At 42.2% G+C, this 15980-nt stretch overlaps 1 protein-coding gene across 2 annotated transcripts in view; it reads right to left on the reverse strand.

The window, feature by feature from the left end:
• dlgap2b (discs, large (Drosophila) homolog-associated protein 2b) overlaps positions 1-15980 on the reverse strand; it is a 127920-nt gene that overhangs the window by 57629 nt on the left and 54311 nt on the right. For both annotated transcript variants that reach the window (XM_077017648.1, XM_077017647.1), the window contains exon 3: positions 189-1336. In XM_077017648.1, coding sequence (XP_076873763.1) covers positions 189-1336 — 1148 coding nt within the window. The remainder of the gene's footprint in view (positions 1-188; positions 1337-15980) is intronic.

The following is a 15980-nucleotide window of genomic DNA, read 5'->3' on the forward strand; positions in this document are numbered from 1 at the left end:
ATTACTGATTACTAACAACTGATTACTAAAAGTGTCAATTTTTTTGCCTGTGACTCCTTGATCCGTCAAAAATCGACCATTCCAAACTATCTGAGCTACACCAAAACCATTTATCGTCACAACCGCCACATTTTCGTCCACCTCAGCTTTGCAACAGCAGTGTGGCTTCAGCTGAACGCTCCACTGACCTGCAGGTAATGACTGGTGCGCAGTGAGGGCTTCAGGTCATGATGAACTGTGGACTTGTCCAGGTTGAGGGAGGACTTGCGGTACGCCTCTTTGGCCTGGCTGACGGTGAGCGTCGACCACGAGCTTCTCTTCATGAACTTTCCGTCGGGTGCCATGGCCAGACTCTCGCAGGCTAAACATTTGACGTCGTTGTTGCTCTTGGAGGTTTTGAGCGAGAGCTCGCCGAAGTGCGTGTGCGCCGTGTCGGGGAAGCAGTGCCCCATGTGCTCCGCGTGGTGGCGGCCCAAGACGCTGGCCGTGCGGTGGGTGCTGTCGCTGTCTAGGTTGTCGTCGGAGCTCCACCAGCCGCCGGAGCGGTGCTTACGTTCCTTGCTCTTGCTGCGCTTGCTGCCGTGCTTGGAGGAGTGGTGCCCCCCGTGGTGGTGGTGGTGGTGCTGATGGCTTCCACCATCGCCCTTGGTGCCATTCATCTTGGATGAACCCTCCAGCGAGTGCGATTTGGTGAAGAGCCTCTGCACGGAGTGCACCAGGTTCCGGATCCGGCCGGGGCTCTCGCTTCTCTGCTCGCCGGCGGCCACCGCGGACGCCCGCTGGTACTGCAACGTGTGGAAGCCGTCGCGGTGCAGAGGCAGCTGTTTCTCAAACTGGTCCAGGAGGTTGGCAGGGATGCGGTTGCTCTTGTTGCCATGGTGATGGGACACAGAGGATGCTGCAATGGCGGCGGCCGAAGGGGCGGAGGCGGTGATGGTGGCACAGTCTTCCCGTGTGGCTGGGTCGTAATACTGGGAGCTGTAGTGCATTCTGGGAAAGGTGCTGCTGGAGACGTGTTCCGCGGTGCCAGCAGGGGGCAGCACCCCGGGGGGCATCATCATGCAGTCGGAATGGATGGAGCTGCGTGGGGAGTAGCGGTGGCGATAGTCCATGGCACAGCTCTCCGTGGGGCTGAGCAGGTAGGAGTGGCGGGGGTCGGCCATGTGCATGCCATGCAGGTCGTGCGGGTGTTCGCACTCCACCAGGCCGCACGGGTGGGGCAGGGGGATCTGGTGATGGGCCCGGCTGCTGGATAAGCCCTTCATGCTCCTGGTGGTAGGCAGATGCCTGTCCTCATTGAAGTGTCTTGAAGGTGACCAAGGGGTAAACTGGTGGTCTGTGGCAAACACACAGAGAAAAAAAAAAACAATGAGCAGACAGAAAATTGACCATTAACATCTCTAGAACATAAATGTCTCTTTTTAATGCAAAATCCACTTATATTTATACATACTAGTCAGCCTTTCCTAAACAGATAGCTCATATAACAGGGCAGTGAAAACGAAAGCACAGCAAGGCTGTATCATCTAACTGGCAGGGTCCATTTTTCACAGTGTGTCTAATTAATCAAATAATGCAAAAACATGGTACAGAAAAGACAGCCAAGATTTATAGTAATTGATATGAACATAAACAGGGCTGATCTTTTGATAAGTGTGAAGTGGGAGGGTTATAGGCACAATTATTAATTACCGTGTACTTCCGTACACCCCTGCGGTTGTCATTTAACCACTTCCGTTATAATGCCCAGGTGATGGGCAGCTTTGATGTTTTCAAGATAGAACAAAGAACATGGAAGGAATCAAAACTCTTTCTCAATTATTTTACCAAAAGTTCAGTACAGACTGCAGGTTTAAAGGACTTTAATTCCTGTAAACGGCCCATTCATTGGACAGTGCCTGTGTAGGTCTATAGTTTCACATCCTACAATTCAGTTTCACATTTAAATGTCTTTTTAAAGTATAGGTTCCTTTGTTATTGCACACTCCCTGCCTCATATTTCTGAAACAAATGTAGGCAATCGTTAGTGAATTATGTATGTGACTCACTCAGTTTGATCACAGTAAGAGAGAGACTACTCAAAACATGCCACCTGTAGTAGGGTTACAGTACTTTCCTCAGTACAAGAGTCATGACTTTCAATCAGTTACAAAACCAGCATTAAGCTGTCACACTAGCAATGCTGATGGCCACGTTAAAGGTTGTGTATAGTAATATAGTAAATATGTGTTCTGAGTTTGTCAAGTCACAGAAAAGTGTCGTACTAACCAGCCAAAACATAAAATTAGGTTTTGAAATCATAAAAAACATAAACAGCGTTCTTGGGCCATCTCCGTTGAAAGCACTGGCAGTGGCGGAGCCAAAGGGGGGGCAGGGGTGGCAATTTCCTCCCCCAACAGAGCCCCTGCCACCCCTAGGGCCACCCCACTGGAAATGGTCATTTAAAGAGAAAATATGTGTTTCCTTTCATTCATCATTTGTATATGGACCCCTCTGATAAAGCCTTGGTCACCCTTTGGCCACCCCTTGAAAAAAAGTCTGGCTCTGCCACTGAGCACTGGAACCATACCCAGCTATGGACAAGGTGAAGTCTCTATCAAGTGTGAAATACCACCAGGGCCGGAGTGGGCCACTTTTTCAGCTCGGGAGTTTCATGCCCAAATCCAGCCCAAAATTATTTTTCCCTCAATCTGCCCAAACTAGAGATTGACATGAGCCGGCCCATCGGGAATCCTCCCAAATCTCCCGATTAGCCACTACGGCTCTGAATACCACTATGATCTGAAAAATAGATCCAAGCATCGGACTTGTAGAGCCAATGACTTGAACCCAAATCCAATTTGGAGCCTGAGGACTCTGACCAACCCTAGAAGCAACCTCGTATTATAATGTTTCTCAAGCTAATTTTAGACGACGCTAAAGTTGGTTACTTATTCGCAGTTTCAAATTCGTTTAGCTACTTATTCGCAGCTCCTTATTCGGTGGCTGAAGTTGGTTCCTTATTCAAAAAGGGTGTGTTCACGATGCATGTTTGCTGTGCACTTTGTTTAAAAGAGATAGATTAAACAAACGAGCATAGGAGCATACATTAAAGAGGTTATTGTTTCCCATGCTGATTTTGTGAATGTAGAAAAAATACTAACATATAATGAAAGCAATAATACACACAGGTGATGTGCTGTGCTTGATTGTTGTAAATGCTGGCACAGATAAGGGCTTCTCTCCTTAGCATCTCAGCTCTCCTCCTCCGAGTCCATATTTTCCACCCCATCATATTCAGACAGGCTTGGAGAGGTGGACACATGAGACAGCGGTGTCATTAAGAGGCCCAGTCCAAGACTCTGGCCACTACATCGCAGGAAGTCTTCGCCGTCTGCAGAGCAAAAGACGCCAGTTGCTGCATCGTCTCGGCTGAATGGTGAACAGCTGTCTGTATGGCCTTGGGTCGCTGCTTTGCGTTGTCCAGGGGACACAGCCTTGCAGGAGGTCTAGGCTGAAGAACAAGGGGACTGTTGTGCATTTTCAGTCTTAAGGTTTTATGGTAGGAGTCTTAAGGTAGGACACAGAGCCCTGAGGAGTTTGATGCTTCCTCTTATCCTCTTAGTAGGAATATAGGAGTATTCTTCTGTCTCTCTATGTGTCGTCCCAATGTATGGTGAGCTCACTGGCACGGGAGCTGCGCGCACGAGAGCTGCAGCCTGGGACAATCTGGAGTTTCTGAACCGTATGGGAATACCGTTAGTGATCTTGGGCCTGCACAGATTAGCCACCTTGTCCTTGATCTGGCTTCCCAGGCAAGTTGAGGCAGGAGGCTCTCCAGTCACAGCACTGTCTGAGACCTTGTGGTTCCACAACACGTCCACTCTTGCTCTCTGTCCTGGGTGTTGTTTGGCACAAAGAGGAGGGTGAGGCGTCCAGAGATCCATCGAGTTCTTAAGTTATGGAAATTTAGTGAGAGCACGGAGCTTTGGATGTATTAGAGGTTTCATCTTTTCATCGTGTTGCTTCTTTTGAATATCTGGAAGAACACAATCATCGATTTTTCGACCAGGAAATCTGGTCACAATCAGAAGATTCATTTTCCTAACTTCCTGAAACTGTTTTAAAATAGTTTTGACAGAAAAAACGTTTAAACATTTAAAAATGTTAAAAGTGCGAGGAAAAAATAGCCGGCGCGACTACGAACATGCCAGTCGTTTTAAATATTGCTGTCGCGTACAGAGAATAGAATGTGCTTGTGACGACAGTCATAGGCAGTAATCGTTTGAACAGTTTCTAAAACATATTTAAATACAAACAATTTTCTGATTTTGTCATAAATTCCTAGAAATTAATGCTGATCCAAAATGAACTGGCTTGGAGGTGGGACAATCATAGTAGCTGATGTGAATATTTCTGTCCATAAATTATAGTGAATAATATGAAAGTCACGACTCAAATGAAAGTTTCTTTTGGTTTTATTGGTGGCTAAATAATTATAATTATAAATAATGAGGTTGTTTTTTATTTGGGAAATAAAAACAATTGCCAGCTAAAATTTGACTAAGTAACTTGGCGTGTAAGCAGGGATCTAAAACAAGTCATTCAATGCATCCTTTTAGTAGGTTGATGGCACTATATTATCGATCGATAGTCCATTAGCGTTATCTTCAGCCGCTAACGTTAAACTAGCCATCAGCTAGCTGTGTGACATCCTTTCAATGAGTGCCATAACCGAATACGTTGTTTTAAAATGTGTTAAGCTTAAGATCATCTAAATTCTAACTTATGTGTTTATTCACTGACTAGAACAGGGGTGCCCAATACGTCGATCGCGATCTACTGGTCGATCGCGAAGGAAGTGTGGGTAGATCACATGACAATAAAAAGTAGGGGACGAATGACAGGCTATCATCCATCTGCACTGACAGTTGTCTTTTGATTGACATACAGGATAGCCAATATGACGTATGAACTTCTGACAACCTACGCATGAACATTAAACCGCGCAAACTTGTTCAGTTACCTTGCTGCGTAGCTAGCCTCCAATTTAAACTAAAAACAACAAGGGGTATAAAAATGAGTGCCGTAGCTGGTCCGAGTAAGAAGCCTAAAACCTACCACTTCATACAGAATGGGAGGGGGATTTGTTTTACGAGGGCACACATCTACACAGACTGCTGGTAAATTGTGTACTACAGGGTTGCCAACTTTTCAAGATCGCTTGGAGTGAGATTTGAACCTGGAGGGGAGAGCGTGTGAAGACAGTCAAATGCGTGTGTCTCACGCTCAATGCGTGAGAGTTGGCAACCCTGGTACTAGCCAGCCTTGCTAACTAGCAAAGTGTTGAAGTTGGCGTTAATATATAAGATGTGTTAGCTAGTTCACTGCTCGTTTGTAGGTTCACTAACACTACCTTTGGATATAAGTAGGATATAGCTGCTAAATTACTTGAATTCCTGTAGATTCACCAGTATGAGGTAGTGTGACAGGGCTATGTCTGGAGTGTCTACTGTGGCGCTGCCCCTCAGATTGAGGATGATAGTAACCACAAGTCTTTCCTTTCCGTCATATTCATTTGTCATCTCGTTCACTGTTTACAGGCCAGAAATGTAATACAAATAAGAAATGTAATACAAATATACAAAAATAGTCCATTTACCAGGTTGGTAGACTATAGACAATTTTTTTTACATGCATGTTAAGTTTGTTTAAGTCATGTAGAAATTTATACTTATTTTATAACTGCTGAACAAAAGTCAGGAAATGGTGGATTGTTCATTTTTGTGTGCATATGTTTAAGTCCTTAGCATTCCATGTTGTCAATTGATAATATTGACACTTAAAAGGGACCTTTAGCATCTGTTTAGCGATTGTTAACAATATTAACATTTTTGCTTTAGGAATTAGTGTAAAGCTGTTAGCATGTTATCTTCAACTCCGTTCTTGTAATAGTTATCTATAACTCCTATCCACGACGCTGAAGTTGGTTACTTATTCGTAGTTTCAGATTTTTTAGCAAAGTCTAGCTCAGCTAGCTAGCTATGTAACGATCGAGTTGGAGAACTGATGACGGTAACACATTCTGGCTTTAAATGGTGGAAAACCAGTACATAGTTATTCATTTTTTATGGTTTTCTAATAATTCTTTGCATTTTCTAAATTATTTGTGTAATGTGATTATAAACAAACATATTAGCCTGGACTTATACCCCATGTTTTCAGTTTGTTGCTGCTGGTCATGGTTTTCTAGCCTGGTGTGTTATCATAGCCTGTTTTATTAATCGCTCCCCTGGTACCCTGAGTATACATACTGAGTATAGTGACATTTGCAATAGCAATGCAAAAGTCAACAGATGTTCTCTTCAAGAACTTCAGATTTTCACATAACTAATCACAGTGAAATTTGCTGAATACTAAATAGTTTGTTTCAATCTGAAAGTACAATTTAATCAACTAGATCTCTGTTTAAGAAGGGTAGATTCTTGAGAATGTGTCGTTTTTGTGTCTACATGCATCCTAATACTAGTTTTTGTCTTGTAACTAGTATTATTTTGTCTAATACTAGTTAGCAGGCAACCTAGATTATGACTACAGGTATGTTTTCAATGCAACCTAGCCTGTTTATTATGCCTGGACTCATTCATTGTTGGGTGGTGATGCTCTAAAGGGTGGATCTTGGCTGCAATGAAACATAACTTGGAAATGCAGATGAGGAGACCGTTCAGTGCTTCCTCTATGCAGCCAGTAGTGGCAGAATGCCATTACAACTTTTTCAAATATTCTCCCCATACATAACCCACAATTTATTTTTTTTCCTGCACACTCTCACCTCTCCAGATCAATGAGTGTTCTGGTGATGAATACCAGCAGTCTATCATCACCTGTTCAAACTGGCTCCTAGCACTACCAAGTTGATTCGCTGTATATGCTATCCACAAAACCTCATGTCTCTACTGTACTGCTGAGTGCAGAAGAAAGCAAAAATCTGCAAAAGTATGCCTTTGTAGAGTAAAATGTACTGTAGATCATCCTTGAAAATTGCCATGTTTGAGTAAGAAGTCATTTACCTTTTATAATGAGGCAAGTTTGCTATCCAAAAAATACAATGAATGTGACACTTTTTTTGACAGTACACTGTTGATCAGTCCTGTCCAGTGTATTGTTTAGTAAACCTTGCACCACAGTGGGCAACTGAAATAAACCCAAAACACATTTTTTGCCTCTTTTTCACATCTATAATGTTATTTCATGTAAGCTGCACTGCAATTTGGCATCCTGCAGTGATTTATCTGTGCAAACTATAGACAAATAAATGAATAGGAAGGCAAGACAGGCTATCCACAAAACACCTAATGAGTAGAGGCACCCTGGTTGTGCGTCATTCCACTATCAGGAACGTGGGTAGCAAACCAATGATAATGTGCTGCCTCCCCAGTGCTACATTCTGTGCAGTCAATGAAGAGATTCCTAACATTCTTGGCCACCACCAGACGATTAGTAAAACTATTTTACGCGTGAGCAAGATGGACATTCAGAGAGATCATCAGAAATTCTGAATAATAACTTTATTGACCTGTTTGATACACCTGAGAAGTTGACAGTTATGACATTCATTAGTGGGCCCGTTCCACTAAGAGGTTCTCTCATCTGCTCAGCATCAAGCTGTTGCTTAGTTGAACCTGCAACTCAAAAGGACTCAATTATATTCACAATTTCAATCTGCTCTGGGGTGTAGAAGACTTTTAGACTGAATGGTGTCATCCTCTACAGGGCTGAAGTGAAAATACAAAAAGACAACCTTCTTTTTTTACTCTGTCACCAATTCAAACATCACACCTGAAGAGGAAAGTAATGGCACAAACTAGTCATGTGACATGACTCAGGGAGGAATATCTGAATCTGAAAATCATCACGACTTGCAGTACCCACCAGAGTCAATGCCACCACCCACAGAATCTCCACCAGGGTCACTGCAACCATCCCCAGAATCTACCACCAACGTCTCTCTTAAAATAGTCCCTTCTACAATTAGACTTATCTGAGAAGGTGAAGGATACAGTGCATGCAGGGACTTAGCTATCTCTGTCTACCACTGCTGGACTGCAGGTTTTAGCCCAAAAATGGACACTTTGCCCCACTCATCCACTTCCTCTAGCTAAAAGATCTCATCTGCCACTCCAACATCAGCAGCACCTGCCTTGTCCTTCATTGCCGCAAGCAACACACAGAGCACAGTATGTTCAGTCAGCACTATATTGATAAGAACAACAGGGTTCAGAGCACTCAAAGATTAGATACTGCAGCGCAAAGAGATTTCAATGGTTTTTTTTAATACCTCTGTTTTAAACTGAAAGGTGCTCCTAACATACGATGCAAAATTCATTGACAGCTTCACTAAAATTCTGTCAATCATCTCCACTATGATGGCATCAACAGTTTTGCTACTTTTGGTCTTTTGCATCATGCTAGAGAATCTATACTCTTGACTTGGTCAATACTAATGTCACAACATTTCTGATATTTAAGAATCCAGCACCTTGTGCTGTGTTGTGTTTTTTCTTTGCACACTTTCTTGCGCTCCTGGATTATTTCAACTTGATAGTATTGAATGTCTGGGATGTTATTGCTCTGTTAAAAACTAAGAAAACTGCTCAGAAAAAGCTCAATGGGGGAGAGCCATGCCAGTAAATGCTGTAAAAAGAAAACGCAGGAAAGTGTGGATGGAGAAAGAAAGACACTGACACGAAAGTCTAAAGTAGCCGTTCAACATTTAACCTTGAGATAAGTAAAGATGGACAGCCTCATCTCGTCAAGATCAATAACAAGAACATCAATACCTGCGCTCTACTTATACTACAGATCTAACAACCCCACCCCAGCTGAAATGTAATGAATATGTGAGTTCAGAAACATCAGATTTAAAATGAATACCATTAAACAATGAGGAAACATGTCCATTACCAGCCAAGAACAACGCTGCTGTAGAACTGACCTTGAAAGACTTGCAGAACATTTCAACATCTTAATTTGTCTAGGTGTTGCTTCGCTCCTTTCTGACTTTCCTTCAACTAAGCAGCAACTGCTCTGCAGCAAGCAGAGGATGACTCTCCCGATACCCCCAAATCAATAAAAACTGATATTAGTAAATATTAGTGCTGTACTTGACACTGTAAGTCAAAGAGTTTTTCTAGACACCAAACGGGTAGGTCTATCCGGAATTGTTCTCAAATGTTATTTAGAAGGCTGGACTTACTTTGTAAGGATTGGTGAACCTGACTCTGATTGGACAGCTGTAACATGTGGAGACCCTCAGGGAGTGGATCTGGGTCTACGTCTAATCAGTACTTGGCTTTCGCACTGGGTGATTACAGCCCAGGATACACGTTCTGTCTTTGTCTGGAGCACTTAAAAACTGGATTAGACCATTTCCTTCATTTGAAAAAGGAAACGGGGAAGTAATTTTATTTGGCAACAGATGGGGGTAGAATTAAAATGAGTGCTTATCTTGAATCTAGGAATCTAAAAACTACAGACCTAGTCACAAATCACAACTCTCTGTATTCTTTGATCTCACCTTTACTAACTACTGTTAAAGTGATAAATTGTGTCCGTCTAACATTCCACTGCTTAATTAAACTCTTCTGACATTACAACCTCTATATTTCACGCATTTTTAATTAATGTAATTTCATAAATGTCACCTCGTAGGAGCATAATGCATTTTTGCACCAACCCTGGTTACTTCTCTGGCATCTCCATTGCTGAAAAAAATCCTAACCTTTGCATTGCCATTGGATATCAGTTATTTATGGACATAATTCATGGCACAAGGGCATCACAGAAATCTCATTGTATTACAATCCTTTTGTGTTCCTCATTAGTTTCCTGTGCTTGTCTCCCCCCACACATACATGGAAACACAGGTGAACAAGTCATGGGGTGTTGCAGAGTGTCTCTGTCAAGTTGCATTGTGCTCAGACGCTGCTTTGCAGGCCAACGTAGACAGCTGATACTAAAATATGTCCATTTTTAGGAAAGTCTAAAAAAAACAGGGCAGCATTCAAACTGTTTGAATGCCAAAGCAAAATAAAACATAAAAGATGAAATGGACTATGAGCTTATTGTTATATAGGTACAAAAAAATTATTTTCTTGTGGCCAGTTTGTTTAGATACATGCACTTTATTTCATGTGTGGACACAGCACTAAAGCCCAAGATTTGATCTGGCTGTCACAAAACTCATATTCATCTACCAAATGTCATAGGGTTGTGCTTCTAGAAAGGCTGTTGTTGTTGTGGATGTTGAACCCACTTGTTCAAAGGACACCTGGACTCTCCATGCAACCCTTCAGACATGCTGGGGTCTCTGCAGTAAAGACAAAAGCATTTTACAAAAGAGTTGCTTTTGTAGTGCAAAATCACAAGAGGGTGGACCCAGAGCCTTTATTTTATTTGTATGATTTTTTAATTGTTTTTTAATTTACGATCGCATTTTCTTTTACACCATATATTAGAAATATCAAACTCTGAAAAAATGTAGTCCAATAATCTCTTCCCGTAAATCAGTTGTCAAGAATTGACAAAGACGGACAATGAATTCCTTGAAAAACTCATAATTTATGCTTCCTAAACAGTTTGAAGACCTGTTCCCTACATCACCTAGGCACTTTACAAATGGACACAATCATGTGAGTTTGAGATAATGAAGCTGTGGCCAGCGTTAGGACTTTAGCATAGAAGCTAATGTAAAAATCAAGGATTTAAATTCATAAAACTCACAAATGACTTCCACGTTCCTGATTTGTTCTGGTTAAATCCCCAAAGCTTCTTACATTTTACTATACATTCAATCACTTGTCTCATGATTCATACACATTAAATGATGCACTTACAAAGCTCAAAAAGAATGCTGGGTAGTGCTGTGTAAACTCCTCATGAATTCTGATTAAAGTAGTTGCTACCCAGGTTTTCAATGTAGGCCAGTGTAACACTAATTACATTGTATTGGGCTGTTGTCATCTCACTGTATTGGGCTGTAGTTGTGATCTGGAGCAAATGGGACATTTATGCCAAGCTCTCGTTGGACCTGGGGTGTTTCAGACTGTAAAACACTTCAGTGTAAACCCAATTAAACCTGCAGTTATACTGTATGCAGTGGATGACATCTGGACCTGCAACATGTGCAAACATCTCAACACATGTTGAGGTAGATCTGGGCTGGGCAGGTGTTCAGTCAGTGGCAGAGACACAGAGGATCAAATGCCTCTATCATCATTCGATGGATATAACGAAAAATATACATTATATATACACTATATACATTTTTTTTTAATGATCTGGAAAAGTATCAGTGAGGTCTACCTGAAACCTTCCTGACAAGAAAGAGATGCAAAAAAATCCCAAAGTAAAATGATTTGCATGATCAAATAACATAGAAAAAGTCAAAAGTCAAGATTATTCGAAGTCAATCATTTCAACAACAAAACATGAACTGCCTTTACTTATGCAAAGTAATTCCCACTAAGCCAGAGAGATTGTTATAGCCTGTTCACCCCACTGGAGTTGGACTGAAAAATAGTAACTACATGATGAAACAATGTAACAATTACAGTTAATCATAACTAGGCTAAGACAAAATGCCCTTCACTAATTCATCTCTATGCACACCGAAACTACAATATATTTTTCTTGAGTAGGCATTTTTATTCACTATACTAAGGAAGGGGAGAAAAAGACATACGTGGCTCAGAAGAATGAGAGTGCTGTTTAAAAACAAAGCACTGGTAACATGACAGGTAGCGGGTCCATGCTTGGTCAGTGACTTGAAGGTCAGAAGATGCGGCAGGTGTGAGAGACAGTTCAGACAGGGTCACTGAAGTGCAGCAGTTAAAGCATTTATCCTCTGACAACCACGGTTTGAGGGGTTGAGGGTGAGCTGCAGTCTGACTGACAGAGGGAGTTGTTCATTCACAGAGATCTGGGGGATTGGATTATACACCCCACACTGATCCGTGCACCGCAGTGTGACATACCGAGGAAATACAATACAACCTGTCCATAGTAAAGAAGCCTTAAACATTTGCAAAGAGCAAACGAGCTTACGAAGGCATGAGTTCACTTACGGGGGATACATGTGTGAATGCAGGACTGCCTGCCCTGGAGAACTGCACAGGTCCAGTAAAACGGCTTGTAAGAATAATTCTACAAACTCGCATGTTCCCTGGGCCTCGCTGTGCTTCTCTTCAGACACCAGTCCTCACCCACCTGTCACTTCATGCAGCTAAACCAGTCATAGGCACCCCCTGCGCTCTGCCTCCTCTGATGACTGAGTGATTACTGTTTCTAATCCTGTTTTCCATTTTCTTATTTGTTGTCCATGGATTCCTTGCTAAGCATTGCTGCGGTTCATGCCTGCAAACCATACATTCCTGCACACGTTTGCTGACCTGTTTCTAAATCATGTGCTGCCTCTTCCTGCACTTATTTTGCTTTTTCAAAACTAGCCGATTTAGTTTCTGTGACTGCTTTTTTAAGAATACACTACAGAAAATAAGTCTTCACAAGTCATTTTCACAGCACTGCTATATCTGTGAGAACATTTGTAATGAACACAAATAAACTTACTCCAGCAGATTAGTTCAAGAAGCATTAACAAAATAACATAAACCAGACAGATCAATCGTATTATAAACCCGTCCTATTATAATCAATAAGACACAATCAAAGTACAGTACACCACCATGGAGAAATACAGGATAATGCACTAGAAAGACACTGATCCTGTGTATTGCTTATTGTAATCTTTTAACACTTTGAAAGTGGCCATAATCACTGCAATTAATTTACACAGAGCATCACATATGCAGTTATGTAAATAGGAGTTTATAACCGTTTATACAGAAGTGTAACACCACATAACTACATAATAGTTTTATTTCAATTTATGATGAATAGATGGGGTCACAGTGGGTTACATCATATAAGCACAAATCATATTAAATCAGGCAGAGGAACAGAGAGTACCTCACAAGCGTCACTTTGTAATGTGCGTCACTAATCTGACCAGGAGGGATCCAATTGTCCTGCACAATTCTAAATTCAGTAATCACATGTTACATCCCTCAGTACTTTGGTATATATTATACCTAGTGCACCTACATATAAATATAAGGACTTTTAGAGCCATGGGTTGTTAGCCGTCCCTAAAACAAGGGTCAGATCCAAGGGGACTGGGCTTTTGTGGTGTAGGTACCCAAATGTTGGTATAACCTTCCCAAGCACCTAAACGTTGGTATAACCTTCCCAAGGTGCAGTGCAAAGACTGGCAGAGACATAAAAAAACAGGTTTTAAGAAACACATTTTAAGAAACATATGATGTGCTTTTAGTACCTTCTGATTTTTTATGGTTTGATATTTTTTTCATGTAGTGAATTCCAAATTTTGGTTATGCATTTACATTTACATTTATGGCATTTAGCAGACGCTCTTATCCAGAGCGACTTACAAAAGTGCTATGTAGTAGCTTGGAATCTCCAAGGAAGAATAGATAGTCCAGAACACAAGGTACTCTAAGCTGGAAAAACCACTAGACGAAAGTCAAATGATACCTAACAATTATACCTGAATATACACATCCCCTGAGGAAAAAGACAGTAAACAATTCCTATAACCCAATTATGCACAATACCTGAGGAAAGAGACGATAAAGTACAATAGACAAAGCATAATTATGCAAAGTGCACTTGAAAGAGGTGGGTCTTCAGTCGGCGTCTGAAGACAGCAAGTGACTCCGATGTTCGGACACACAAGGGAAGTTCATTCCACCACCTTGGAGCCAGGACAGAGAAAAGTCTGGATGCTTGTCTCCCATGTGTCCTGGATGATGGAGGGTCAAGACGAGACATACTTGAGGCGCGGAGGGCTCTAGGTATGCATCTGGGTTTTACCATGGCCATCAAGTAAGGTTTCATTTGGTTTATGCATATCATATCATGTTTAATAGTCTGTGATGTGGAATTGTATTTTAGCATTAAAAATTTATATTTTGCTGTGTGGTGAAACATTTGTAATGCAATCCAGAAATGTACTATATGAATAAAGATGTTCTTAGGTGTAAAGTTAGTGGACTCCTGCTTGGTAAACACCACTTTACACATTTAGTCCATGACAATTTCCCAAGATATCTATATCACTCTAAATTCTTCTTTCCTAGTAGTGGCACATTTGTTTACAGCGTTGGCAGTGCTGAGGATGTGTTGAGAAATTAGACATCCAAACTATGTAGTGCTTTCCTGGCCATCAAAGCTACTATCAAGAAGTCTTTTTCAAAGTTGATGTAGAATGACTGAGAATGAGGCACTTCTGCATCAGTAATTTAGATCAGTATCTGATCTGTTTGGCAGGGTTTCCAAACCTCATGGGGATCAGTAACTGCTCTCAAACACTTAACTGGTCCATCAGTGGGTGGGTTGTTGTCATAGCACACATATAGCAAATCAATTTACATCCGCATACAGGCAAGGACTGGGTTTATGGTCTATTACGTTTTGCACGGCATCAATTAATAGCACTGAAGTCATTAGAATGTGCAAGTAAGACAATCTGTGAATGTCTACGTTGCAAGTGATTTTCAGACATGATTTTTTAGCATTGTTGTCTATTCGGTTGTCTCTGCTCAACATTGACGCCAAATGTCCTGACTCAGTGTACGAGTCAAAGACATTTGAAGCGTCGTCACAGGCATACAGACGAGTACGGGGTGAGCATCTTTGAAGGGGTGGGTGCACTGAGGCAAGCTTGTTCAGTGCCAGAAACAGCAGCCTTCTTCTGTGGCTGCTAAATTGTAATGCATTCTGGGTATTAGGGCGTACTCACACTAGGCACAGTTTGCTCGTTCCGTGCCGGGGCCCGGTTATCCCCCCTCCCCACTCCCCCTCTGGCCTGCACTCACACTAGCTTTAGCAACCCGGCCCGAGCACGCTTACGTCATCACAACGCCGCTTTAGTTGGAAAAAAAGCGCGCTCGCACAACACTATGGAGTTCACGATTCTCTTTTTATTGTATTTTTGGAGTCGTTTTGGGAGTGCAGAAACACGGTGCAAGCACAGATTTATCGATAATTTAACACAACGATTGTCTGCTAATCGCTTTGCCGCTATGACTGTTTAACGTGAGCGTCGCATCACTGACGTCATGTTTGAGTTCCAGCGAAATGAACCAATCAGACGAGGCACCAAGCGGGCCCGGGCACGGATAGCGCTCACACTAGAAGCGAACCGTGCCCAAGTCCACATGAATCGTGCCCTGGCCCACCTCTTCAAGCGGGCCCGAGCACGGTTAACTGATCCGGGCCCGGGCACGGTTGGAGCGCTCACACTAGCCAAACGAACCGTGCTTCGGCAGGCAACCGTGCCTGGGCCCGGATCACAGAGCCTAGTGTGAGTACGCCCTTAATATCACGGTGAGGCAGCCCCCTACCGGTCGCCTCCGTCCACAGCGGCTGTTGTTGTTGTTTTGTTATGTCATGTGCGTCCCTCAGGTGGGCGGAGCCCGTGATCCGTCTCACCTGAGGGTCGTTTGTTTGCCTATATATGTCTTGTCTTTGTACCAGTTGACCGCTGGTCATTATATCCTTTTTTTGGATCTATTGCACGGGTTTTTGGTTTGCGCACTTTCTATTAAACCATTCTATTAAATCCTTTTTCCCTGAGACTTGGCGTGATCGCTTCTTTTTTAGTCGCTCACCCTGCCCGTCACAATTAAAGTAGCTCTGAAGTGTGTATTTCTATTACATCCTCATCTGCTGCAAGCATTTCACTTTACTCATCTTGCCTCTAAGTGGAAATATTAATAAATGCTCCCTAAAATGTATTTCTTATCCTAATTTCATGTCATTTCCCAAGTTTTGCAACTCCGGGTTTGTAATGAATTTAGCTGCTTGTATACCTGTATAATGTCTTGTTTATTTATTTACATATTTTTTTGTAAACTATTTCA

The sequence above is a fragment of the Brachyhypopomus gauderio genome, chromosome 9 (genome assembly GCF_052324685.1).
Source record: "Brachyhypopomus gauderio isolate BG-103 chromosome 9, BGAUD_0.2, whole genome shotgun sequence".
In the NCBI taxonomy this organism is placed as follows: Eukaryota; Metazoa; Chordata; class Actinopteri; order Gymnotiformes; family Hypopomidae; genus Brachyhypopomus; species Brachyhypopomus gauderio.